Source organism: Micromonas commoda, chromosome 1 (genome assembly GCF_000090985.2).
Source record: "Micromonas commoda chromosome 1, complete sequence".
Classification (NCBI taxonomy): Eukaryota; Viridiplantae; Chlorophyta; class Mamiellophyceae; order Mamiellales; family Mamiellaceae; genus Micromonas; species Micromonas commoda.
The window spans coordinates 1351284-1378634 of record NC_013038.1 but is presented as its reverse complement, the minus strand read 5'-3'; the positions used below and the strand labels follow the sequence as shown (position 1 = coordinate 1378634).

Below are 27351 nucleotides of genomic sequence, written 5' to 3'. Positions count from 1 at the left end.
GATATTATCTTGAAGGTAAACTACAGGTAGCATCAGGTAGCTAGCTAGTCTACCTTCGTGCGTAATAATAATGCATTTTATATGAACAGAACTTGAACAGATAGATGTAATATAAATAATAATAAGGAAACACCTCTATCAAAATACGATATACAACAATAATAGGATAGATGTCATGACCATCATAATCCTAATTCTGGCAGCGCTTGGCACGCGTAAGGATATGTATAGGGAGTGGCTGACGAGCCGCTTCGCGGCTGTTTAAACTCTAAACCCTGAAAACCCAACCCCAACCCCCTAAAGACACGGCGCGGACCCTAAAGATACAGCGCGCCGCTTGTTACTCGCGCGTCAGCGGCTACGTGACCGCGCATCTTGCTCATGTAAAAAACCGCTCCTGGCACGCTTCAGGACTTTTGACGGAAAGAATTAACTCAAGGGTGACTCGTCCCGCTTCTGCTTTTATTTAACTCAAGAAACTACGAGTTAAAATCGCCTATAACAGAATTAACGGAGAATACCATATATAGGAAAAAAACACCCGCGACCCGATTCCAGTCAACGAGTCAACGAGTCAACGAGTCAAGTCAATCAACGAGTCAATGATATGGAGATAGGTCTATTTCCCATCTGAACCGTCCCTTGTTCGTCTAAGAGTTAGTAATTTTACAAAAAGGGAGTGTACATATTCCTCCTCGCTCGCTTTCATCGGAATAAAACCCTTAACTGATTTCGGCTCACCGGCCCAGTCAGCACGAGCTGCAAGGGCGTTCCTGATACTCATCAGCCCGCGAGGCAAAATTTCCGAAATACCTTCGTGATATTTATCGTTGCGGGCATTGTGGCTCTGGCTGCTCACCACTTCACGGAAACTTGAAGGGAACCGAACTTGGCAGTTATTTTGCTCCTCTCGCCTACGCTCAGAAACTCTACAGAAAATGTCTATCATTTCCCCTTCTCGATGCTCCTGGCTACGTGCTCGCGTAGAATACAAACATCGTCATCGTCGCCCTCTCATCGTCCGTACACCCTTCGCCGTGGAGAGATCAGGGCAGAAACCCGAAGACGACAACAAGCCTCGGAGTTTTCCAAGGTGCGCCCATGTAAAATGTGCAAATCCTTCTTCAGAACAGCCGCGCGACGACCCTTTCTAGATAAAGTCGGTGGCACTTTGATCTTTTCTGGCGAGACTACGCCGGGTCGCAAGCTGTCCAACTTTTTTGTTACCCTTTCTTTGCATCTTTGAGATATACCGTTCCTTCTCTGAATTTTTATTCTCTTGATTTAGCAATGGCGGCTCAACCGGCAGTTTTCGAGGTCCTGGTGCTGCTCCCCTTCGAATGGAGACCACGGACCAGCGCAAGTTTGGTTATGGTGGAGACGGCATGCCCCCGGACGATGGCGATGGCGATGGTGGTTGGGAGCCAGGTGGAGACGGCAGTGAACCAAGCCCTTTCGGGCTGTTTATACTCCTGGCTGCAGGGGCATGGGCGTTGTGGGAATACAGAAAGCCAGGTGGTAGTCTCAACCCACAAACAAAATTGGACCTCGCGCAAAAACGATATGAGGCGCAGCTTGCAGCTCGTAAGAAAAGAATCCTGCGACAAAATCAGCAGAAGCAGGGCGGAGGGACAGGAACCATCAACATCAAACCTTGAGATGGCTGCATGTTACCTCCGTACATGGTAAAGGAAACACCTAGCAACGGCCGCTCGCCTTGCCGCAACTGACTTTCATTCGAGCACGCTGCACTTTTCTGTTCTTCGGTTTTTTCAAATGGAAAATAACACTCGCTGTGCTAGATGCGGTGTATCAGAACACACTCAAATGTTTTTTGCAGGTTTTGCGAGTGTTTTATAATAACATGCTTTTAAAATCACGATATATTTTACCTTCGTATGATTTCAGAAGAAAGAGCGAGATTGATTCTCGGTGAAATTAGATCTGTGTTGCGGAATTTTTTTTTGGCGTGGCACGCGTCAGGATGTGTATAGGGAGTGGCCGACGAGCCGCTTCGCGGCTGTTTAAACTCTAAACCCTGAAAACCCAACCCCAACCCCCTAAAGACACGGCGCGGACCCTAAAGATACAGCGCGCCGCTTGTTACTCGCGCGTCAGCGGCTACGTGACCGCGCATCTTGCTCATGTAAAAAACCGCTCCTGGCAGCGCGTGGCGCGCTTCAGGGATTATAAGGGGAAATTAACTCAAGGATGACAATTCCTGCCTCGGGGCCAAAAAAAATCCAGAACACACGTTGAAATACATTAGACAGTGTTTCGGAATTACGAACACACCTTCGGTACAGTTTTACAAACACTACCACAAAAGTATTATGAATTTCATTAATGACAAGCAAGGGTAAACGAAGAGATAATACGACACATACAGGTATTTGGTCATAGATCGTAACGCTTATATATATAACACTTATGTTCTTACGCAAATTTATATGTAAGCGGGTTATCCTTAATCGTCGTTATTGAATTAAGTCATGATAAAAGTGTCACACGCACCCTGATGAAATTCAGAATCCTTCGTTCGTACTAAAAACGGGAATTAACGATATATACCAGCAGGTGATGAGTATCAAAATAACATTAGTAGTCATACATCCTTGCACGAATGAGGGACCGACTAAACAAAGTCCTGTTTGTATTTTTCCCCGCAGTGCAGCGGCGTAAAAGGCGCCATCAGCACTGCGTCCGCGTCGGTCGTAAGCTACGCCGACACACCTGGGGACGGACCCCCTCATCAGATCACGTCCAGAACACTTCCGTGGAAAGTTTTTAGTTCGGCATATTTATTTATTTTCATATGATATCATATGATATGATAGATATGATATCATAACTATCATAATAATTAAATAGCAAGTCTTTATTAATCATAACATATTTAATATTATATCATAATTCTTTGATACAGGCTAATATCCGAAAGGTCCCTGCCCATGTGCGATTGACTAACGATCGCGTGGGACTAACAGAACCAGGAAAGATTTCCGCCGAGATGTTGACCCATCCAGATGGAATAATAAACCTCATCATAATTCTTTGATATTCCGAACGAAGGTATATATTCCATTCAGTATATATATGATACCTTCGTATTTATTTTATGATATGTACTTCATTGATAATTCCACAACATTTATTTTGTTAAACTATTCGTTCACATGTATATATGGACACTTCGTAAGTTTTACCAAAGCAAGTTCGAAACTTATTACTTACGAACGAAGAATTATGCACCTCATCAAAAATAAATAAGATTTCGTAATAACTTCGGTCTCTCTTGCTTGCTTATTATTTACCTCTTGCTTCGTACCTTCGAAGGTAATTTTAATAAGGGTTTTAATAATAATAATAATTCTCCAAATAATAAAGGTCGAACCGTTCGTCAGTGCGAGTGATGGTGAGGTGTAATCGTTCGTCCTGTGGGTGGTCGGCTAGCCGAGGAGGCATGCGTGTATACGTATATTCACACGATACTGTCATATATAGTTTAACATCGTTCGTACTAATAAAAATAAAATATGTAAATAAATATCCAACCATATTTAAATACCCGTTTATATGAGTAAACATCGTGTGACAACTATATGGGACACTGACTCAAGATTCTCGAGCTAAAAATTCAAAAATGTGGACAACTATATGTAGCGCTAGTCCTACGTACGTGCTTCAAAAATGTCAACAATGTATGGGACGAATAGACCTTCGACCTTGATAAACGATACCAGGTGATTGTTACATTTTGGGAATGAAGTTGGGGTCGTGTAAGATAACATCGGCTAGCCAAATAATAACATACACCTAATAAATAATTGCATGATTATAATGAGAGATGTCCACGAGCTGCGCGACAAACAGATAGTTTGTCGGTGGCCAGCTCGGCCAGCACGGCAAAACAACTCGCATCGAACTTATACAATTTTTCGTGACATGGAAACTTGCTTAGCCGCGTGCACGAGCATTTCGACCGGGTTCAATTTGACATGTTCGGATGATTGCTATAGAGGGTGAGTCGTCGAAAGTGCTCAATTTATCTTGTCGAAGAAGTCGAAGCTGGATGTCGCCACTTTAACCGGGTCTTTGATTTTTGTGTTTTGACGACGTTACAGGAACGGTTGGGTGCCATCGAGCCCCCCTGATACAGCCACATCTTCACGCACTACTCTTAATATATTGCTAGCATGTTGTTTACTAGTGCTCTCGGGTCTATTTAGTGGGCTCACGCTCGGACTCATGAGTCTGGATATGGTTTCCCTCGAGATATTAGCTGAGGGAGGCGAAGAACAGGAACGCGAGTGCGCCAAGAAAATTCTTCCCGTGCGCGCGAAAGGCAATCTATTGCTGTGCACGTTACTGCTCGGGAACACTATGGTCAATGGTGCGAACGCGCCTTCATCCACTTCTTTTCAAATACTTGCGTTACAACTGTTCTCCCGCTCCCCCAAACCCGGCCCGCAGCACTCATTGCTATTTTGATGGCTGATCTGACAGATGGTTTAGTCGGTTTGGCTTTGTCGACACTCTCAATCGTGATTCTAGGAGAAATCGTGCCGCAGGCTGCATGTTCACGCTATGGGCTTTACATCGGTGCCAACACTGTGTGGTTGGTAAAAATCTTTATAGTTCTCATGTATATTTTAGCTTGGCCAATAAGCATTATCCTGGACATCATCCTTGGCCGGGATATCGGACAAGTATATTCTGCCGCGGAGCTACATAAACTTATACGCATACATGTTGAAAATCCGGATGCGCAGGAGGAATCTGGTTTGAACAAGGACGATGGAAACTTACTCACGGGCGCCTTGGAATATAAGGACAAAACAGTGGCAGATGTGATGACGACTCTTGAAAAGGTGTTCATGCTCGAGTCACAGACGAGGCTTACTTTCCAAATCATGATGGAAATATACAAGAGTGGCTTCACAAGAATTCCCATTTACGAAATCGACCGCCAAAACATTGTCGGCATCCTCTTTACAAAGGATCTTATCCTGATCGACCCGGACGATGGGGTTGAAATTGCCGCTGTGATCAGTTTCCATGGCAATCGCGAAGGAGGATTCGTACGTGGTGTACCCGACGACACGTCATTGGATAAAGTATTTCGTGAATTCAAATCAAGCTACCTTCATTTATTAATCGCATATGGCGAGATTCCACACTCATTACAATCAAGGAATGTCGACGAAGGCAGCAAGGTGAAGGATGCTCACCACATCGCCTCTCGACCTGAACAACACATCAGTGACTACACGACGGCGCACTCGTTGACAGGTAACCGGCGCGTCGTTACCGGTGTCATCACTTTGGAAGATGTGCTGGAGGCTGTTATTAAAGACGAAATAGTGGACGAGACTGACAATTTTATCGACGTTAACAAAACTGAGACCTTGGTTAGGGGTCGTGGAGTGGACCATCGCCCAGATCCGACAAATTTTCTGACACTGTTCGAACATAAAATCCGTGGACAGACAAAGCTGAGCGATGCCGAAACAGCAGCCATCACGGCGTTTTTGTCCTTGAATGTTGGAGAGTTTAAAAAACTGGCCCGTTTTGGCAGAGTGCTGAATAAGCTAATTGTTGCCTCACAGGTCGAAGAGCACAACACAGCTGATGAGGTTGGAGAGCTCATGAAGGGTTCCGGAACTCCTCCTGTCTTGGCTGATGAAGTTGTTTCCGATAATCCCTCAAATCGACGCATATTACCTCCAGGCAGAGAAGCTGGCAACATGTCTCGAACTATTTCTTCTGGGAGCAGTGCCTTTGACAGTGTTGAGGATGAATTTGACAGTGCTGATTGTGGAAGATCGATATATCGTAAAGGGCATCGATGCGATTTTTTCGTATTGATTCTTCAAGGAAAAGTTCGCGTGAGGGCTGGTGCTGATGGTTTTGAGTCGGAACTCGGCCCATGGTGCTATATTGGACAGAAAGCACTTGTTTCTGATACTTTCATCCCTGACTTTAGAGCAGTTCCGCACGGCCCATGTCGTCTTTTATTTATCCGCCGCGGGGATTATAACGCTGCATTGCGAGCAGCGCACGTCGAGGCGATAAGTGGCTCTCGTTCAGCAGCTGATTCAAGGCTAGCAGACTGCGCCAAGTGATTGCAAACTTGATGGTCACACCACGACTGGATCTCTGCTGGTCAGCGAACACAAGACGACTGAAAGATGAAGTACTCAAACTTTGAAGCCCGCATACTGTTTGGGTCGAACGTGTTGAGCTGTACAGCTTTGCTTCGAATTGTAGATGAGATCCTCAAGAGTTGGTGTTGGAAGACAAGCCGTTCGAGACTCTTGTTACATTTCAGATGTTTACTATGCACTGAAACGCACCTTCCACGTACCGAGCCCAAAACTATTCATTCGCAGGAACACTGTCTCCCTTGCTAAAATCTGGCTCAATCCTCATGGTGCATATTCTTACAAAGCCCCCACCTCCACACAGCATACATTTTCCGAGCACGCCCCTTCCCTTGCGAAACCTAGATGTCGAGAAGCGTCTTGTTTTTACCCACCCACTTCCTAAACACGCCGCACATCTTGAGTCATATTTCATCACGATACGAGGGACCTGCGTGCATGGGATTGGTCGTTCATGCATGGTGACTGGGTGGGAGGGAATTTTCGGTCTCACAGAGCAGGTGTCCTTGGAAGCATCACAATTTGTTTCCTCCTCAGTGGATTTTCTCAAACGTCGTCCCTTGGCCCACATGTTTCCTGTCGGCTGGGAAATCGGCAGAGGCAGCCCCTTATCTTGGCTAAGAGAGCTACGTTCAGCGGAGCTCATATTGACGGCGATGTTGCATCCGCGAATACATCTAGCTTGTTGACGAGGCCAGATGGCCCGCGCAGGAAGGCGCGATCCACGAAAAACAAGCATCTCGTCGCCCTACTCCGCGGGATCGTGAACAGAATGGCTATGGGACGAGAGCTGGTCTTTCTAGTATTTTGTTCCTCCGCTTCACCGTGGAGATGTGTATTCTTGTTGTATCTGAAACGGGCACAACGGCGAGCAGCTTGCAACTCGCGGGAATCGTGGAAATCGTTGAACATCAGTAGACTGCATTTCCACAACCCTTCCAGCAGTCTACTGATGTTCGTAGCAGTTGTCAATAAAAATTACCTTCGTACCTTCACGTACCTTCATTCGCATATTAATACGAAATTCTGGATGTATGTCAATCAGGTCGGGCCCACCCTGACGAAGATAACTAACAGTTATATGAAATGATGTAATAATTATACGAAGGTAATTATTAACTTTTGGACTTATTTTATTAATATGATATGAAATCAATAAATAATGCTTTATTTATATTTATTTCCATATTACCTTCGAAGGTATTATATATATTACGAAGGTACGTACGTATTACAGTCGTATTACTATTATTTATATTATTATTATTAACAATTAATGAAGATAGAAATACCTCTATTTGTTTTATTTATTTTATTTATTACGCTTGCTTGCTTGTATTATCCGTAGGTGCCTCCCTGCCTGTGAGACTGATGAACAGGAACGTTCGGTTCGGGAGGCTAATTTGGGACGAGTCTCGAAGAAGCTTCGGTGAAGCCTCGGTGAAAGACGCATTGAGAAGGGCTATTTATTATGGTTTGAAGCTGAATTTTCATCGATACATTGGTCAACTTCGACGTCTACCATCGCCTCACCAGAAGACGCCTTGGCGTCAACTCTTCGTTCACAAGTGGCGTGCGTGTGAGGACGATGACTACGTGCACGCCAAGCGCAACGATAAGGACGTCCCGCAGAACAGTCGTCGTCCAAAGACACGGAAGGCGTCGCACAGTAGTCTGCAATAAAGTAACAAACAACGACCGTACGGTCGTTTAGTCTATGTTCCAAAAAAAGTTGGGGTAGAATAATGTGGTAGTCTACTAAATGTGACTTCGTCATTGGCGTTCCTCGTCCCAAATTAGATACGAAGGTACCTTCGAACGAAGCTAGCTAATCTTACTTGTTACTTGAAATTGCTAAAATCGCAAAATCGATGATTTAGTGATAATAATGTTTTAGCAATAATGTTTTAGCAATGTCTTATTAGGAATAATCTAGTGTAAAATGGTTTTTACGGTGGTATACTAGCTATATTAGGCGATGATAAAATATATATAACTTACATTTATTTATGATATCGTCAATCAATAATTAACAAGTCAACGATATGGATACAGGTCTATTATTCGTTATTGTCCGAAATTTGACATTTTCACGACACCCACTGCCCCGTGTTGACAAGGTAAGTATGGACGACGGCAGCATAAAGTTTGGACGACGGCAGCCGGCCATAACTCTGCATCCCGTACTTTGGAAGCATGGATATGGAAGCTCGCCGTCGTAGCTGCCGGTCCTCGACAGAAAAAGTGCCGTCCAAGGAAGCGAAATCCGCTCCCGACAAACGCGTCGAGGACGAACGTGACGGGACAACAAGCGATGATGAAATCTGTGACGATGTGAGGATTCGGCGTGGCATGAATCTGCTCCCCTGGCACATCAATTTTCTAGTCATTCCTCCGCAACCCAGCATTACTCGCCTTAAGCGAACGCAACAACGCTCGTCAACTTAACGAACTACTCTTTCGTCCTAGGTTATTCCTGGAAACACAAAGGTGGTGAACGAGAACCGTGCCGATCTGTCGAGACTCGAAGTAAGCGGTTAACACATCATTCACTAACATTTCGTGTTTGACTGTTCCTATGTTTTAGCCTCCATCACTTCGGAAGTATCGCCGCTTGTATAAGCTTGGCGAAGTGCAGAACGGTGGTACAAAAGAAGAGTTGATGCCAGCTGTAGTGCGGCACTGGAACCAGACAATCATTGATGAGGATGAGACGCTTATTGCATTCGCTTTAGCTTTGCGTAAACAAGCAATTTCCGGGATAAGTTCTGGCCTTGGAGCTAATCGAGCAAATGTGACCAAAACAATTGCACGAGCTGGGTTCAAGCACCGAGTTCGCCAGTAGCCTCCGTGCTGTGAAAGGGCTGCAAGAAAATAGCCTGTTGGGTAACGCAAGAAAAAAGAAATACGAAGCATACAACACTTAAAGTTACGAAGATAGAGTTACGAAGCAATCAAGGTTCCTCGACGATTGCGTTTTCAGCGAAAGAGTGAAGAAACATAGATAGAATCGCTCCCCCTTTTACAGAAAGTTGGTGCCTAGCTAGAGTTGCAGCGCAGAGTGCAAGGTTCACCTCCTCTAAGCTCCTCTTTGGCCAAACTTAGAACTCCGGTTTTAACAAGCAACACAGCTTCACTAAACACCCTAACTGATAAAAAGATTCTCCTGATTCTTGTACAGTACCACCCTGTTCCACCTGCTGGCCCGCCCCACCGGCTTGACAGCCGCGTTCGCCCCCATGCCTCATCCCTCCGTCAGAAATGGAGTCGCTCCCGAAATAAAATTTTAAAGGCATTTGATACTGTACGTAGGTGATATATGTGATATATCATATTAAATATGCATGGATATTCTATCTAATACAGTAGTCTACCCATGATATAAATAAAGTTACGAAGGTATGGATATATTCGTTCGAAGTTACCTTCATTCGAACGAACGAAAGAATGAATGAAGGTATTTGTTGTATTTATCATATCTTCGGTATATTTTATTTTATCTTCATTATATTATTATATTCGTGCATTTATTTATTAATAATAAAATACCTTCATCATATGTAATAATAAATTTCACTAAAGGTCGAATCAATCGTCTGTGTATGTGATCGTGTGGTGTGAGAATTCGTCCTCTGGGAGATCGGCATAGCCCCGAGGTATGCATGTGTGTTTATATTTAATAAATATGTAAATGTAAATATCCAACCCTATTTAAATACCCGTTTATATGAGTAAACATTGTGTGACAACTATATGGGACACTGACTCAAGATTCTCGAGCTAAAAATTCAAAAATGTGGACAACTATGAGTAGCGCTAGACCATCGTTCTTGATTTAATGATGTCAAAAATGTCGACAATGTATGGGACGGATAGACCATCGTTCTTGATTTAATGGTGTCAAAAATGTCGACAATGTACGGGACGCATAGACCTTCAACCTTACTTGATAAACGATATATATTATACCAGGTGATTGTTATTACATTTTGGAAGTTCAGGTCGTGTAATATCGGCTATGCCGAATAATATAAAGTGGGTTTCGTATTTTATTATTATTTTATGATATTATTTTATTAGTTTTAATATATATTTATACCTTACCTGGTATTCTGGATTTCAGGCAGCTGTGGACACCCCGGAGATACTACTACTACTACTACTACTACTACTACTACCGTATGGGAGGATTAACTCAAGAATGACGAGTTTATCTGAAAATTTTCAACCGGGCGGACAAATCTGAAAATTTTCCCCTCAGGGGTGTCCACAGCTGCCTGAAATCCAGAATATATTCTTATTGATTGTCACCTGGACGGGGGTGACTTATTATCCGACACGCATGTGTTGAGGCCCTCATCAGGGGTTCACTGTTTTTGTCTCCAAATGCCGTCCAGACACGCACTCAAAACGCGCACATCATTTTGGTACAATCCTATCACGTGCGGGCCCGGCGCCTGACCCGCGCGTTCTCACAATAATGGTCTATTGTATTATTAATAATGTTCATCTCACCATTTTCCAAAATCTTTTCGCCAGAATTCAAGGACGTTCTTGCGAAAAGGTGGCGAATCTTTTGAATTCGGATACAGCAGTAAACGTCGTAAGAGGTTCCTCAGAATCCTCGAAACATTCTTGTTTGAAAGATTCATCAAGACCTTGGACGAGAAAACTAGTTCACTCTCTGCCTTAGGCATAGCCTCGTTGGAAGACGCATCGCGGCTGATGAGAGTGGTCGCCAGCAAAGTAGGGGAGCTCTTATACGGCTCGCATGAGTGGTCGTACTGATATCCCGTGGCAGTAGAATCGCGTTGACAATCTGGTGGCTTCTCGGTACTATGAGCTAGGTTAAGTGATTCTGAGCCAAATATCATTGCATCAGCACAGGACTTGAGACAGATATCAGTTTCGTGAAAGATTGCACTGCGATTGGTTGCACATATCCCAAGTGCCGCGCAGAGTCGTGCCGGGGAAGGAATGAGGGTGACATGATGAATACTGCCTAGTCCAGTGATGCGGAGCAGATCCTCTTTTCGGTGACGTAACTGCTCATCCGTATCCGCCAGTTGAAAACATAGTTCATGTGACTTCCAGGACTGAAGAAGTCCTTCCAGGATTAACTTTTGATCATCCCCTAATGAAGTTTTGAGTGGTATCTTCATGTTTGGTTTTATCGGTTCGGGTAGCGTCAGAGCGCTCCGCGTCACATCTGATTCCGGGGACGCTGAAGAACATTCTGCAAGTGGCGTTACAAAGCAGGTGTCAACAGTAAGATCACATGATGACGATAGCTCCAGGTGCCAACCACCTCGGTATTCGTCCGGCAGATAGCGTTCATTTCGGCCATACGCCCAACGAAACGTGCCGATTGAAAAATGAAATGCACGTGGAAAGAAACCAAGGAAAGGCACAAGTGCTAGATGCCCAGAGACAGACGGTTCTAGAGTCTCTGCTGCACGTGGCAGCCTGAGGGCCTGTTTGGAAACAACCAGGCGTGCCTTTGAATACAAGAAATCGAGCCCCGATTCATCGACATTGTGCAGCGGCAACCCGGCGGATTTCAAGAAGTTTAGCTCGCCGTCATATTGTTTGCGGAAACACGTTGCCTCGTTACCACATGCCACATCCAAGCTGTTGTCTAGTACCTCAGCTTCCACGAATGTTGTGGCGCTTTGCAGACAAAGTAGCCACTTTGCAAAGGGGTTGAACGCATTTGATTCGTTTATCGCACACAACATAAGGGCGACTGCCAGCGCAACCTCCTCCTGCTCGTCAGAGTTTACCCCCACGCATATTTCATTCAATGCGTGTGATGCGACCAGTAGCGCACATGTTGGCACACGACCTATTATGTCGCCGTGCGTTATAGGGATGGATACCCGAAGTCCATGTTGTATCTGTCCCTGATGACTTAAAAATGGCAGAAGTGCAGCAGAGATCTTTTCTACTCCGATATTACACTCCCATTCTCTGTACACCGTATTTATTTCTTCCCAAGCCCCCGAAGGATCACTTCTCGTAGTGATGAAGGCACTACAATTATCCACTGCGCCCGCCTCCTTTACAGCATCACAGTTGTGCATGAGCTCGCTACAGTGCAAACGAAGGCTTCGAAGCACAGCGTGCGCAATTTCAAGCTGTGAATATCGATATTCCTTTGTAATCCAAGCGACGAGACAACGAACATTTTCGTTAATATGATTTTGGTGCTTAGGCGCTAGACGCTTGTACCGTGAGATGTGTTTAGATGTTTTGCGAAGCAATCCAACCAGTTGTTGCAAAATGCGGAATGTCGCACGATCATGTTGATTAAAGCCAACTTTAGTTTTAAGCTGACTTTCGTCGCTGCCCTCGCACGTTCTACATCTCCAAGTATACAGTTCAGTAGGGGACATCATCAGTATTCTTGAGGAGGTAAGAAATGTAGGGGGTACGGGTGAACGGGTGCTAAGATAATGCCCGTGAGCAAGCCGCCGAGAGAGGAAATTCTCGCCAATATCGCCGGAGGTGATGCTCATGTGGTCGCAATCGTAGCCTCGATTATCTCGACAACGCATCTCGTTCATGTCATCAACTGCGAGCCTTACATACAATGTTTCAAGCACACTTGATTTCATGAAAAAACCGTAACCCAGAATCAGTTCCTCGTTGCTTTTTGCGCCGTAGTTGTTGAACATGATCGATCCAGCTGGCAAACGATCATGCGAGATAATTAAAAATTGTCCAGCTGTATCATCGGTGCGCCATTCGATTTGCGCATCTGGAGAGTGATCAAGCATATCACCAAGGGGAACCAAAGCAATTGTTCTTTGGCCGTTTAAGAATAAGGAGAAAGCACGACTCGAAACACAGCTGTGTGACCATGCTAAGCGATCCGGGGATAGGGCATCTTGTGCCAGGGATATCGCTCCCGATGCTATCGCTTTCGTATTCGCCGATAAAATTAGCTGCGCTCGCAAAATGGCGATGAAAGCAGGAACACATACTTCTGTGAGCTGCAGCAGTGCACAATCATGAAATTTTGTCGCGCCCCCTAGTCTAGTTCCGGCAAGTCGAAGGGTTTCAGCGCGGGACCAGTTCAGTGGGTTCGAAAAAATGCTGGGAAGTTCACGAATGTAAGGTCCCCAATGCGATGTCATGCCTCTTTGTCGCTCAATAGCGAGAAAGAAAACTAAAACTGTACGGTCCTCGACGCTTTGATGAGCTGCAAACAACTCGAAAACTTTTCCATATGTCACATCGGCGAAAGCGGCGGCAGGTGTCATCAAACAAGTGATGGGAATTGAAAAAATGGTATCCCCGCCGTCCTGTGCGCCATTCACATTCTCAGCAGCGATCACAGTCCGTGGATATGCATCAGATAAACGTGCTTTTGGGGCCGAGCCACCATGCCTCGTGACCCACTCCCATAATGTAAGGTCACTGTTCGTCGATAACTGACTCATAAACTCGCGATGAATCGTCCACGGCATCTAACTATGCGCGATCGCCATATTGCAATAGTTGGTTGTCTCGAGCACCCAAGCACATGGAATCAGCGCAACTGGTAACTCTGAAGGCGTGCGGTGTGTTGTTGAGCGTTGCATGGCGTTGATATCTACCTTCGAACGAAGGTAGTCTACCTTACTTCGTACCTTCGAAGGTAATAATAGTTACCGAACGAAGGTATATAAATATAATATATATATACCTTCGTAGACCACGAATGAATGTACGAAGGTACCTTCGGAATGTGGATGAATTGAATACGTACCCTAGCTAGCTACCATATATAGTGCTTTATTTGGTCCCTTCGTGTCTTTTATATTATTACCGGCGAGATTCCCTCTATTAGGTCCCTACTCAGGACCCGCGCGGTTCACGACGAGGAAACCGATGGACCGACGGGGACCAATGCCAGGGTACGCACACTGTGCGTTGCGCGGATATGGGTACCACGACGCGCGCTCGGGGGGAGGGACGCGCGCGCCCTCCGCTTCGACAGCACCCTACGCCGCCGCGCAGGCGACGCCGCCCCCGCCCCCACTCGCGCTACCAGCGAGGCGCGTGTCGCGGGGCTCTGGGGAGATGCGTTATGGGCACATGCTGCACGGCGTACGGGCTGAGCAGGGGTGCGCGCGCTCGAAGGAGAGGCGCGCATGTGTCCTACTCGGGGCGATCAGCAGGTTTCGACCATAGGTGGGGGATCACAGGCGGATGAGCCTCTAATCCCTAGTCGACGCGGCGTGGCTGCGTGCACGCGCGCGCGACTAATCACCACATTACATTCGACAAAGACGAGAACGCGCTGGACTTTTGACCGGGGTGCCGTGGGTGAAAAATTTCGGCACCCTTCGGCCCGAAAAAAAACGGTTCTATTTGAAACCGCGCGTTGATCGATCGATTCGAATCGGTTCGCATATCTCAAAATCGGTTCAGAAGAAAACATGACGTCGCAAACTTGCATTGACTGCGATGGGTTCATATCTATCTGTATATTCATCATCATATTTGTATTATTAAGTGTTACTGGCCGTACACAAATTCGTTCGTTCGTTCGTAAGTTTCGGAGGTATAAATACCAGTTGAATACCTTCATATGAAGGTATTTTTATATATCTTCGTAATAATTTAAATACGTAACTCGTGTCCATACGGTTACGAAACTCGTGCAGTTTCTTATATATATGATTATTTAAGTATTATAACTCCTGTATGTAATACCAGTGTAATACCTTCGTTCGGAGGTAAATAATAATTTACGAATGAATGAAATGATGATATATGTGTAACTATTCATACCATATATCTTATTACCGTGGCGCACTTATAATCATTCGTATATTATATTATCTTATCCGGCCCGAGAGGTATATAAATATGATGGTATCATCATTTAATATTATTTAATGAGAGATTTAGTACCTTCGTACCTTCGTAGGCCCGATTCGTGCCACGATTCGTGCCAAGATTCGGGCACGATTTTGGCTACAAACGCCATTTGTGAAAATCGTGACACGATTCGTGCCAACTTTCTTGTCAGCTCTTTTTGGTGGCTTGGCGTTAACGGTTTTTCAAGTCCATAGTCGGTCCTTTATGCGCGCATGGTGGCTCAAAACGCCTGAATCGTGCCGCACTGCACGTGACAAAGGTGTTCTTCGAGACGTGGAGCGCAACTTTGTCATTTAATGTGCGGCATGATTCCGATGTTCAGCAGAGCTCCGGCGCGTAAAGCGCCTTCGAGCGCCTTCGGGATAGGCTCCGAAAAAATCGAGAACCGCAAATTTCGCAAAAAGCTCTTACCTTTCAGCCCGAAAAGCTAGCCCGATTCATAGACTAGACTATATACCTTCGTACCTTCGAAGGTACCTTCATTCGTACCTTCGAAGGTACGAAGGTACATACTGTACGAAGGTACCTCGAAGGTACGAATAATAAGGTACGTACCTTCGTATTCCATACCTTCGAAGGTAACTTTTACGGATAGACGGACCATTCTCCATATATCGTTGACTTTATTTATTTCGGGAAGTTATTACCAACGTTTTCAAATACCGACACGCGCTTCGCGCCAAACAAACAGGGTCGCGCGTGTTTTTTTTCCGTATGGCGCCCAGTGTGGACGGCGAGCGCGCTAGACAACTGGCAATTACGCTACTCGGCGCCAAAGATGGAGGACGCCATCATCAGGAGCGCGCCTTGGTGTTGACGAGTTTGCGTCGTCAGATACGATGTTGCGCCTTAGCTACGACAATGTCATGGTTTTACGAGTTAATAGACCGTCAACTCGCCAATGAAACCGTAGCTCAGGCGCAACGTCGTTTCGTGCGACGCAAACTCGTCAACACCAATGCGCGCCCCTGACGATGTCATCCTCCATAATTGGCGCGGAACAGCGTATTAGTGAGCCGCTCAGCGCGCTCGCCGTCCTGACTGGGCGCCATAGGGAAAAAAACACGCGCGACCCTGTTTTAGTCAACAGTCAACGAGTCAACGAAATCAACGAGTCAACGATATATATAGGGAGAATGGTCTATTGCGAAGGATTCGTGGTAAACAATATAAAATCACCGTTTTCTATTGCGAAGGTAAAAATTTCCAACATCTCATGTCAGCAGGTCAGCATAATCGTCCGGTCGCGAACTGCAGTTGACGTTCGCAGCACCCCTACTCAGCGCGCTCATTGAATACGTCGAGAGGACGCGGTAAACTTGTAGGTAGGCACAGAGCCCGAGATAAGCAAGTCCTAAACCGTCGAGAGTAGTTTCCTCGGACGGTGGAAAGCCATGGTCGAACGCAACACAGACGAAGTAGGGAAACTTGATCCGAAAATAATTCCTTTGGACGCCGATGACATCGCGCTCCTGAAAACATATGGGCTTGGTCCTTATTCGAGTTCCATCAAAACGCTCGAAACAGATCTTCGCAACATCAGTAACAGAGTGAACGAACTGTGTGGGATCAAGGAGTCAGATACCGGGCTTGCACAGCCGAGCCAGTGGGATCTGACCCAAGATAAACAGGTCATGCAAGAGGAGCAACCCTTACAGGTTGCCAGATGCACAAAGATAATAAATCCCAACACCGACGACGCTCAGTATATCATCAACGTCAAGCAGATCGCCAAGTTTGTCGTCGGGCTTGGTCAGCACGTCGCGCCCACTGATATCGAAGAGGGGATGCGGGTTGGTGTTGACCGTACTAAATATTTTATTCACATCCCACTTCCTCCCAAGATCGATCCATCCGTCACCATGATGACGGTCGAAGAGAAACCAGATGTTACTTACAACGATGTGGGTGGAAGCAAAGATCAAGTCGAGAAGCTTCGTGAAGTTGTGGAGCTACCCCTCCTTCACCCTGAGAAATTTGTGCAGCTCGGAATCGATCCACCAAAAGGTGTTTTATGTTATGGACCTCCTGGAACAGGGAAGACTTTGCTTGCGCGGGCCGTTGCGAACAGGACCGACGCATGCTTCATTCGGGTAATCGGTTCGGAACTCGTTCAAAAGTATGTCGGGGAAGGAGCGCGCCTCGTTCGTGAATTATTTCAGATGGCGCGAAGTAAGAAAGCCTGCCTTATTTTTTTTGATGAGGTTGATGCAATTGGCGGTGCTCGCTTCGACGACGGGCAAGGTGGTGACAACGAAGTTCAACGAACGATGCTTGAGATCGTCAACCAGCTGGATGGCTTCGATGCCCGAGGTAACATAAAGGTGTTGATGGCGACTAACCGACCTGACACTCTAGACCCAGCATTACTCCGCCCCGGTCGCTTAGACCGCAAGGTTGAGTTTGGTCTTCCTGACTTGGAATCACGAACCCAGATTTTTCGCATCCACACCAGATCTATGGCAGTTGAGCGGGATATTCGTTACGAGCTTCTTTCCCGCTTGTGTCCAAATGCTACCGGGGCCGAAATCCACTCAGTATGCACGGAGGCGGGTATGTTTGCCATTCGCCAAAGGCGAAAAACTGTTGGCGAGAAAGATTTCCTTGATGCCATCGCCAAAGTCATTAAAGGATACCAGAAATTTAGCTCCACGGCAAAGTACATGGTGAGGCATTTGTTAAATCAATTTTGTCTGTTCTTTGAGCTCTTTTTCAATTTCTGAGCACTGTTTTGCTTTGTGTGACTCTTGATTTTGCAATACAACTAATTTCGAAACTGCCCAGGTGAGCGATCTCATCCATTTTTAATACCAAAAGGGGTCTGACCCACCTGGATTAATGCAACTCGTTAGAATATAACGCAACAATCCGTATCGATTCGCTCATTATTTAGTTCATTTAGACCTCAAGCTGCCTGTTTGGGACCATGCTGTGTACTGTTAGTTGCCCTAACGACCGTATCTCTGCGCAAAGAATACAAGTGGTCTAGTTCTGTCGAAGAATAAAACTCTTTGTTTCAAATATTGTAGCGACAAAAAGTATACTAGAGCTAGCTTCGTAAAGTCTTCAATCGCCGATCAGCTCGTATGTCGATTTACTTGTATGTCCACCCGGCGGTTAACTCGTTGGGAGCCAAGTCTAGAAGGAGACTCGAGTTTAGTTAGATGCCGATATCAACTCATCGTCAAGCTCTGGTGAGTGGAAAAGGAGCCATGGAACTCGAAGGCAGACTTGAATCTTATAGCTCACACGTGTTGCTGCTGAATCGAAAGACTTCAGCAAGCACTTTCATTATGCGAGATTAGTAAAAACCGAAACCGGAGGCAGCGTTCGTCAGCACGTTGGCGTGCACAGGATCGGCTACGTGGGCCTGCCAATTTGCGATCGGTCCCTCCTGTGTAGCGAGGGCCTGGAAAATGCAACCCAGCCAGGCAAACATAGAAAGACGGCAATGCTTTAGTTCTTTGACCTTAAGCTCTTCAAGATCTCCAGCTTCGGCAAAACCCAAGGGGTCAAAGCGACCGCCGGGAGTAACTGACAACTCAAGCTCCGGAAAAGGATTCTCGAACAGGCCAGTTCGATAGCATTCGGCGGATCCGACGAGGAAAATTTCAATGGCTAGCACAGCCCAGAACGATGGATATCCGGATCCTTCAGGCGCAAGAGGTGCAACGGCGCCCGGAAACTTATCTGCAACTGCAGTGCAATCGTCAGGCGTGCAGAGGGTACCGGCAGTGAACCACGGGATCCCGGTTCCATTTTCAGCAGCCCACGCTCCAGTGACGCCAAGCATAGCCCAGCGTCCGTGAATGATTTCGCGCTCTGCGTTCTTGTCGTCATCAAACGGGATGATGGGGGACTCGCCTCCACCGGGGTAGACGCCGAACTCGGGATAGAGGTCTGGAGGGGCGGTGGAACCGAACTTCGCGACCTTCGAAAAACCGGTTGGGAGTTAGGCCATGATTTTGCAGTGCTGGCAGCCAGCTAACCGAAGGCAAAAACGAGATCACGAAACGGGCGGATCCGTGCAGTTTAGAAACGCAATGCACGAGGCGAGAAATCGACACATCAAGAGAGGAGCAAAAACCTCTGCCTGCTCTTGATATGAGATCACAGGGCGAATGCAGGGTGTGGGCCTCCCCACCTTCGCTGCAGAACGGGAGGGGGCGGACGCCTTTGTGCGCCGAGCCTCCACAACGAGCGTAACACGGCCCTTATGTTTAGGCGCGGCAACGGCATTCATGATCCGGACACCGGTAAAGGTAGATGTGGCAAACATAGTTGCTTTGGTTGCTTGGCTTTTGACAGGCTGAAGAGTGACGTCCGATAAACTATTCGATAATTTTATGTAAGAGGTAAAGCGAAATCTGATCAGCCAATCAAGAGCCGACTCATCGATCCGGCTCAAAATATCGGAAAGTTTATTATTTTATGGCGACCGTCGGTGGATAATGTCTAAAATCCGTGCAATCAAGGTGCCTCCCTAGCTAGCTAGCTAGCTAGTGACAGTGACTGACTGAACAGGAATGGTTCGCGGGAGGCTGGTTTGGGACGGTCTCGAGTCTTGGATGGATTTATTTAAAAACTCAAGAATGAGGGTTCGTCTGTATCGGTCAACTTCGACGTCTAGATAGTTTCTCCCTTGCTTCGTGAGTATTGATCGCGATGAAGCCTCGATGAAGCCTCGGTAAAAGACGCATAAGACGCATTGAGAAGTGCTACTTATCCATGGTTTGAAGCTGAATTTTCATCGATACATCGGTCAACTTCGCTTCAGGATATGTACGGGAGGAATCAACTCAAGGATGGCAGTCCCGCCCCTGGGCACCAAAAAAAATCTTAATTAACACATACAGCCCACACCCCCATTGCATGTTGTTGTCACAATATATTTAAAAATAATGAAACTGAAAGACATGGATAATGCTTGTAATAAGGGTTAAGTGTACTTAAGGATACCTTCGTTCGGATTCGTAGACTTACCTTCGTACGTAACCCATAGTCTATTGATTACCTTCGTACCAAGGTAAAAATCGTCGAAGCTCACGAATGAAGAGAAAGTCAAGCTATACTGATATCCATACGGCAAACCGCGGCGGTTCGCGCCCTCCGTACACTATTCATCGTGTGTAGCATCGGGTTTTTAGAGCTGATTGAGTATAAAAATCCAACCCGCGATCCTTAGTTATCATGTTCTCATCATTAGTTTTGTAAAACAAGCTGTCCAAAGGTTGAGCCTCGCTCGCGAACTTTCCTCGAGGCGCTCGGGTTCCACGATGGAACATGACACTTGAGGGACACGCCGACGCGTGGACATTTTTTACGCCCCGATTTTTTACTTACAGCTATTTAGGGGTTTGCACACGTCATCCTCAAACACCAGACACTCCCGGTACGTCGGGCCACGAGCGCGCGCGTTGTAAGTGCGTGTCTCGACGGCACGTGGAGACAACAACAAGTGCCGAGGGCTAAAACGGCCTAAAACACCCGCGTGTCATATCCGTAGGTCCTTATCAGATAATTGCGTCATTCCTGACTGATGACGAAAATAGCTCGATAACTTTAAGAGCTGTGCTTATCCAACTTCAGAAAACGTCGGCTCTCCAACACCTTCGTTGTTGGAGGACAATGATGGCCATTCGTATTGTCCAGAACTCGCAACAGTTCCGGCAAGCTCGTTCAAATGCATATATGGAGGGGCGCCTGCTGCACCGCGTTGCGCCAAACGTGACTTCTATCGCAACCTGCCGAAAAGAAAACTCCGTTTCTCTCTGCACTCGACGCTGTGCCAAGCGTCTTTCGTCGGTGAGCACGCGAAGTGTTTTCCCAAGTTATCCGAGTTGCGCAGGCATCTTATCTTCATTGTTAGGCGGATCGCCACAATTTTCTACTGAAACTTACTTTCTGTTCTGATCTGTTGCCAGGGAGTCGAGCTCGCCCAGGTCGCCTTTGACCTTGACTCAGAGACGATCACGACCATAATCGCGGCTGTGCTTGGGATCGGCGCCGGCCTCGGTGTCCCAATCTTTTTCGTAATGCAGGTGAATATCGCGCACGCATCTAATGATTAGGCGATCATCATCTAAGGCCTTCCCGGGTTTCTGAATCTTGCATCTAGCAGTCCTTGAATACACAAAATCCAGGCTAAGACTGTCCCCACTTTCAAAAAACAACAGGAAGAGCGCGACAAAGAGCGTCTTGAAGAGATTCGCGAATTGAACCGAGCTACACTAAAAGCCACGGGGGAACAAATGAGCGAGGAAGAGATCAATGAACTTCGCCCGTCTCGCTACCTCGATCGTCGTGAGTTCAAGGATGATGATTAAGGTTTTGTCACTCACAGGCAGTGACACCCACAAACGAGTGATAACAGGACAATATCCGGTTCTAGAAGACACGATTGGGCAGCAGGTGATCTGACGTTGGGATATTTCGGTCCGTCATTTAGCTTCTGAAATTCTAGTCTACTAAAAACTTCGGATATACCCGTTTATACAAGGTTATACAAACGGTGTCCCTTTGCTGAATCACTCCGTTAAAGACGCACTTCATGTGCCCATGCGTGCCAACAGCTTCTTTAATTTTGCCACGCAAACCACACTTCGTCCATAATTCTAATGGTTGAAACCATCGAACATCTCCGGGATTGAAAAACATCTGCCGGACAACTGCTTTACATTTGTGGGTCTTGAATGGCACCCCGGTTAATATGATCCGCTTGAGAATGATCCGATCTGGGTCTGATTTTTGAACACCGCCAGAGAATACCAAATGAGCGATGATACCAGCAGCGGACACCTCTTCCTTGAAACCCAGTACAGGCGCGGGCGGATAGGTAACAGGCCCGTACACGGTTGCAATCGCCCGCTGACCTTGGGGCAAAAATCGCTCAAACTTGTGTTTGTCCCCTAACCCATCTGCGGAAAAGATTGGGGAGGCTCGTTCACGGCGGAAACCAACGTGAAACCAAACTGGAGTCTTACTGCGTAAAGGCAGGCCATATGAGGGCGCTTTCACAACACTGTAATGCATGACGGTAAGCTTGCTTTCATGTTGCAGGAGAGAACTTAAGACAACTGGACCGGCACCCCCACACCAGCCATTCCAGATTGGACCGACACCCCCAATCCCAATAAACCCGCCCGGGGAATGTATTTTACATTGTGCTGCAAGATTTTGGTCGATATTTTTTCCCATGAACAAGGCCATAGCTGCCACGCGTGGCACGCCTTCCACGACGACTCGAACAAAATCTCCGATGCCCGCGGCGATGATTTTTTGTTCACGCGTTAATGTCTGGCGAGTCGCGCGTCGGAAATTTTCAAAAGTGAACAAGCGCGAGTACTCGACTGGAAGTTGTTCTTTAGGATCCCATCTTGAGGAACGAAATGACTTCAATCCACGATATCTTGCGAAACGTTCACGAGCTGGGGTCAAAAGTGGGGTCTCCATCTCATCTGGAAATATAAGTTCGTCCTTTTCTGCTGCCCACTCGGAAGCACAGCAGCTCGTTTTGATTTGTATGGTACCATGATCGCTGAGTGTTGCAGAGCCCAGGGGTGTAATTTTCACATTTTTATCGCGCATTTCCGAAGATTTGCCACCTCGATCATTATTCACAACGGCATTTCCCTGGCTTTCGCAAAGATGGCCTTCCCGGTCGTAGACAGTATCCGAAACGGATATCCTCTGTCCGACTGACAGTGCCAGATCTTCGTCAGTTGGCCAGGTCTGCTCGTTTGAGTGGAGATCAGGAATGTTCTCGCGCAGCGCGATCACCTGGTGATTTGGGTCCGGTATATGAGTGATTGCATCCCTGAAATGATCATAGCTAGCATTGTCGTCTTGTTTCGCAAATCCGCTGAATTGGTTTGTGATTGGAGCAGATACAGCCATTATCTGTGCGATGGGGAAATCTCCTATGCCAGGGAGGTGAACTAGCTGGTTGGCAGAAAGTGCTGAGCCTCGCACATAACCTTCAACTTGAATTGACACTGTATGATCATCCTTGATGTAACTATTGGTAGACGGAGCAGATTCAGGAAAAATATTGAAGCGCTCGGCCAGCACATATGCACGTGCTGAACGCCACTGCGGCTGGGAACAGCGATGTTCACAAACCTGACGAACGAACTCACAAAGTTCGTTGGTGGTATCAGCAGGGTAAAGCTTCACGTGATCAGCTGTTACGTTAAACGCATTTCGAACCGAGTCCCTGGTAATCTTACGTGCGATAAATTTCTTTTTGACCGTCAGCGCGTTAAGCCCACGCAGCGCACAGATGATTGGTGGTAGCCCTTGCGCTTGTAGGACAGGAGTCGTCGTGGAAAGTGAAGGCAGCAGCTCTATGTCCTTGTGCAACAGACACGGGGGTCGTGCAGCTGACGCTGACAGCTCGCCGTTTTCAGGGAGCAGATTTTCTACATGACCTGATACTGATACGACCAGGAGAAGGAGATCCGCCACCTTGATTATCTCTAGCGCAGCAAGTGGCACATTAGGCGGTACAATCAGTAGGCTCAAACTCTGTCCATGGTTCACCTGAATTGTCACGGGCCATGCCGAACCGGAGGTCAGCGCGGTCAATATAGTACCACATTCCGCAATTTCAGCTGCATTCAAAAGATCGCCGGTAAATTCAACCAGACCCGCGTCCTCATTGAGACCAAGAATGGCGACCACCTTCGGGGGTTTACGCGAGCCGCGCCGATTTTGCATTTTTTCTGCACGGTTTGCATCGCGGAACTGCCTCGAGCGATTTGCACGTTCAGCTCTTCGACCAGCGCCAGAAATTACCTGTTGACATGTGATTTTTTTAGTGGCTTTAGAAGTATGAATACCGGGCAAGGTCGCCAAGGTGAGTTTGTTTTGGCAGCGATCGGGCGGCGCTGACCTTTATTGACTTGCGGTGTTCTCCGAATATCTCTTCTTTTGCCTCCTTGTGTTTCTCACGCGCGCCTCTTGCAGCGCGTCGCCCATGCTTGTGGCCCTTGTTGCGCTGTCCATGGGCAGACGGAGCTCCCATCCGTCTCTGATCGATGTTCTCCTCCTTCCCCCTTCCTGAAGATCCGAAAAACCACACAATAGCGGCGCCAGGACAGGTGGGAAAAAAATGCCTTTCATGATGAATACCTTCATCTGTATGTTCATTATTCGTACCTTCATTCGTACTGTACGAACGAAGATAGCTTCGAGGGTACCTTCGTATTTAATATACCTTATTATTACAGGTATACCTTCGTTCGTTCGAGGGACAGGTACATATATAGTCTACCTTCGAAATATAGTTGATTATGATCCTTCTTCTAATAGTGGAGGTTGGCAATGGTCTGCATCAATATAGGTTCAGATGCTACCCTAATTTATCACATGTACCGAAATACGTACTGTACCTTCGAAGGTACCTTCATTCGTACGAAGGTACGAAGGTACTTTCGACCAACTGCTTCTTTTATCCTTTAGAACCTGGGGGTACATTTCTTTATCGGACATATTCGGCACTTTCTCAAAAATCGGTCGCAACAACTTTGAAGGGACGTTCGCAGGCAACGGGAAAATGAGGGTTTTATTTTGTGCAGATAAAACACCGCGGCTGAATTTCTCCGCGAGTGTGCACGTGTGCGTGTTCGTTCTCCTATGAGCAAATACCATGATTTTCGAAAAGGCCGGTTCATTAAATAATTTATACTACACCCCTATCCTTAAGTTGAGTAGTTTAGTTAAGCGGAGATAAGTAATTCGCATTTGTATATTTATCCATACGATTTTTATTCATGCGTACGATATAGTCATGTTCTACAGTTGTATTGCCATACGATGGCTGATTTGCTTAACTCGTATGACTAATCACCATACAGGTCGCGTTCGTAACTATGTTAAAGCAATATAAATGGACGAGCAAGGGGAATTTCATGCATGATTTTAATGTCAAAATCTTACACTAGCTAATTTTCCACACGTACGGCCTAACTCCGCTTATCTCGGCTATTATCTCGTATATGGGGAATCTTCTGGTTTATTAACTCAAGAAACGAAAATACCTTAACTAATAAACTCGATGTTGCACATGTCTGTTAAGATTTTTTTTTGGGCGTGGCACGCGTCAGGATGTGTACAGGGAGTGGCTGACGACCCGCTTCGCGGCTGTTCAGACTCTAAACCCTGAAAGCCCAACCCCAACCCCCTACAGACACGGCGCGGACCCTAAAGATACAGCGCGCCGCTTGTTACTCGCGCGTCAGCGGCTACATGAGAGCGCATCTTGCTCATGTGAAAAACCGCTCCTGGCAGCGCGTGGCGCGCTTCAGGGATTATAAGGGGAAATTAACTCAAGGATGGTGATTCCCGCCCCCGGGCCATAAAAAAATTCTCAACAGACATATATGTTGCATACTTTATTGAAATCCAGAATAGTTTAATAATATATATGTCACGTTTAATCGTCTTCTGATTGGTCGAGAGCTCGATTATTTGCAAAAGTCATAAACTAAAGAACCGTACGGTCGTCGTTTGTCACTTTATTGCTGACTAACAAAACTGTGCGACGCCTTCCCGTTCCTAAAACGACGACTGCTCTGCGGGACGTCTTTATCGTTGCGCTTGGCGTGCACGTAGTCGTTGTCCTCACACGCACGCCACTTGTGAACGAAGAATCTACGCTAAGGCGTGTTCTGAAGACGCGGTGGTAGACGTCGAAGTTGACCGGTGTATGGATGAAAAATCTTCAAACTATGGGTGAGTAGCCCTCTTAGTCCTTCTTTCACCGAAGCTCATCGATGAAAACTCGAGACTCGTCCCAAACCAGCCTCCCGCGAACCAAACATTCCTGTTCAGTCAGTCACTAGCTATGGAGGCACCTTGCGCGGATGATATTAACTTTATTTTACTTCAGTTCAGCTATCCTGAAATATTTGATCTCCTTCAAAACAAAACAAGAAAAGAAATTGTCGAGACAGGGACGCACCGTTGTCCTAAATTTACTAGAGCACGCTCCAATCTTCGTATCTTCTCAGGCTCATCATCATACGTTGGCTCTCGGCCGCGCAATGTCGCGAAGTCTCGTCGCCACCGCGCGATCTGCTTCGTGATAGAAACATGTTTTTCAATATGGAAAGCAGCATAAAATGAATGCTCTGCTTCCCTGAACTTCGACGACGCGTGCTTTTCACCATCATTTGAATGATGCCAAACACATCTATCGACTGCTTCGATGGTGTCGAGCCAGTCGTTCGCGGGTTCTTCCGCGTGACCTTTGTCGGAACCCTTTGAGCAAATTTGAGTCAGTGTGCGGCGTGGAGCTCGTCCACACGGGAGCAGTGGACAAAGGGACTTGAGAGGATATGACTCTCTGCGGTGTTGATGTCGCGATCGAGTTACATTCGAAAGAATAAACTTCTCAATGGAAACCCCCCGCGATAATAGGCGACAGCGGAAGTCTGACATCCTAGATCTGTGTTACGGTTTCTTTTTTTTTGTGCCGGGGGGGGGACACTGGCACGAGGGAGTGGCCGACGAGCCGCTTCGCGGCTGTTTCTACTCTAAACCCTGAAAGCCCAACCCCTACCCCCTACGGACACGGCACGGACCCTAAAGATACAGCGCGCCGCTTGTTACTCGCGCGTCAGCGGCTACGTGAGCGCGCATCTTGCTCATGGGTAAAAAGCGCTCCTGTCAGCGCGTGGCACGCATCAGGATATATACGGGGAAATTAACTCAAGGATGACTCGTCCCACCCGCGGCTATAAAAAAAATCTTCGCTCAGCCAACGATATAAATCGTGACCTAATCACCCAGGACCTAACGATCGTAAATGATATTATGGCTCGATCTATCCGAGAGGACGCGTGTAACGTTGAGATGTGTGTTATTTACAAAAGGGTTCTAGTTTTTATCTAGTTTGTTTCCTATCTTTCCCATCTGGGTTGATTGTTTTGATTTTAGCTACGGTGTACTTGGTATAGACGTGGGGTATTTGACCCATATACTAACGGCCAATACCAACTAACGTTAATAATAGAAAAGATTGATAGTAACGAGGGGGGAGTGTCGAAACAGGGAAAATTTGGAAGCCGTAAATATTACCAAGGTAGACTACCTTCGAAGGTATCCATATACCTTTCGAAGGTACGACGGTACGAATGAAGGTACCTTCGAAGGTACGAAGCCAGGTAGAAAATATTCCATACATATCTTGAAACAAATAAACAACATATCCATACACATTTGGGACGAGGAACGCCAGTGACGAAGTCACATTTAGTGCCACATTCTACCCCAACTTTTTTGGAACTCTGTTACCTTTTATTCGTGATCTGAT

At 46.6% G+C, this 27351-nt stretch overlaps 10 protein-coding genes across 10 annotated transcripts; 6 read left to right on the top strand and 4 right to left on the bottom strand.

Annotated features, from left to right (window-relative positions):
- Positions 1-644: 644 nt before the first annotated feature.
- On the top strand, positions 645-1878 carry MICPUN_55343 (predicted protein). The gene is made up of 2 exons (XM_002507613.1): positions 645-1093; positions 1289-1878. The coding sequence occupies exons 1-2, from the start codon at positions 939-941 to the stop codon at positions 1656-1658; spliced, it is 525 nt and encodes a 174-aa protein (XP_002507659.1). The 5' UTR covers positions 645-938; the 3' UTR covers positions 1659-1878.
- Positions 1879-3885: 2007 nt separating this feature from the next.
- Positions 3886-4645, top strand: MICPUN_51702 (predicted protein). The gene has a single exon (XM_002507612.1). The coding sequence runs from the start codon at positions 4249-4251 to the stop codon at positions 4489-4491; it is 243 nt and encodes an 80-aa protein (XP_002507658.1). The 5' UTR covers positions 3886-4248; the 3' UTR covers positions 4492-4645.
- Positions 4644-7068, top strand: MICPUN_51699 (HlyC/CorC family transporter; the record flags this gene model as incomplete). Its single annotated transcript, XM_002507611.1, has 2 exons — positions 4644-6594; positions 6658-7068. The coding sequence occupies one exon, from the start codon at positions 4644-4646 to the stop codon at positions 6123-6125; it is 1482 nt and encodes a 493-aa protein (XP_002507657.1). The 3' UTR covers positions 6126-6594; positions 6658-7068.
- Positions 7069-8317: 1249 nt separating this feature from the next.
- On the top strand, positions 8318-9313 carry MICPUN_55340 (predicted protein). Its single transcript, XM_002507610.1, has 3 exons — positions 8318-8498; positions 8634-8693; positions 8752-9313. Exons 1-3 carry the CDS (start codon positions 8361-8363, stop codon positions 9007-9009), a joined length of 456 nt encoding a protein of 151 aa, XP_002507656.1. The 5' UTR covers positions 8318-8360; the 3' UTR covers positions 9010-9313.
- Positions 9314-10675: 1362 nt separating this feature from the next.
- On the bottom strand, positions 10676-13636 carry MICPUN_51698 (predicted protein; the record flags this gene model as incomplete). Its single annotated transcript, XM_002507211.1, has 1 exon — positions 10676-13636. The coding sequence occupies one exon, from the start codon at positions 13634-13636 to the stop codon at positions 10676-10678; it is 2961 nt and encodes a 986-aa protein (XP_002507257.1).
- Positions 13637-16429: 2793 nt separating this feature from the next.
- On the top strand, positions 16430-17935 carry MICPUN_51697 (predicted protein; the record flags this gene model as incomplete). The annotated part of the gene is made up of 2 exons (XM_002507609.1): positions 16430-17701; positions 17792-17935. 2 exons carry the CDS (start codon positions 16430-16432, stop codon positions 17801-17803), a joined length of 1284 nt encoding a protein of 427 aa, XP_002507655.1. The 3' UTR covers positions 17804-17935.
- A 113-nt stretch (positions 17936-18048) lies between these two features.
- Positions 18049-19338, bottom strand: LHCP1 (prasinophyte specific chlorophyll a/b-binding protein, chloroplast precursor). The gene is made up of 2 exons (XM_002507210.1): positions 19180-19338; positions 18049-18966 (listed from the first exon to the last, which is right to left on the bottom strand). Exons 1-2 carry the CDS (start codon positions 19312-19314, stop codon positions 18337-18339), a joined length of 765 nt encoding a protein of 254 aa, XP_002507256.1. The 5' UTR covers positions 19315-19338; the 3' UTR covers positions 18049-18336.
- A 1391-nt stretch (positions 19339-20729) lies between these two features.
- MICPUN_107575 (predicted protein) lies at positions 20730-21436 on the top strand (the record flags this gene model as incomplete). Its single annotated transcript, XM_002507608.1, has 3 exons — positions 20730-20840; positions 20960-21076; positions 21212-21436. Coding segments are annotated over exons 2-3 (152 nt in total), but the record flags the coding sequence as incomplete, so codon positions are not given.
- A 58-nt stretch (positions 21437-21494) lies between these two features.
- Positions 21495-23345, bottom strand: MICPUN_66494 (predicted protein; the record flags this gene model as incomplete). The annotated part of the gene is made up of 2 exons (XM_002507209.1): positions 21495-22101; positions 22237-23345. Coding segments are annotated over 2 exons (1716 nt in total), but the record flags the coding sequence as incomplete, so codon positions are not given.
- Positions 23346-25485: 2140 nt separating this feature from the next.
- MICPUN_51692 (predicted protein) lies at positions 25486-26477 on the bottom strand (the record flags this gene model as incomplete). The annotated part of the gene is made up of 2 exons (XM_002507208.1): positions 25486-25936; positions 25999-26477. The coding sequence occupies 2 exons, from the start codon at positions 26475-26477 to the stop codon at positions 25918-25920; spliced, it is 498 nt and encodes a 165-aa protein (XP_002507254.1). The 3' UTR covers positions 25486-25917.
- Between the last annotated feature and the right edge of the window lie 874 nt (positions 26478-27351).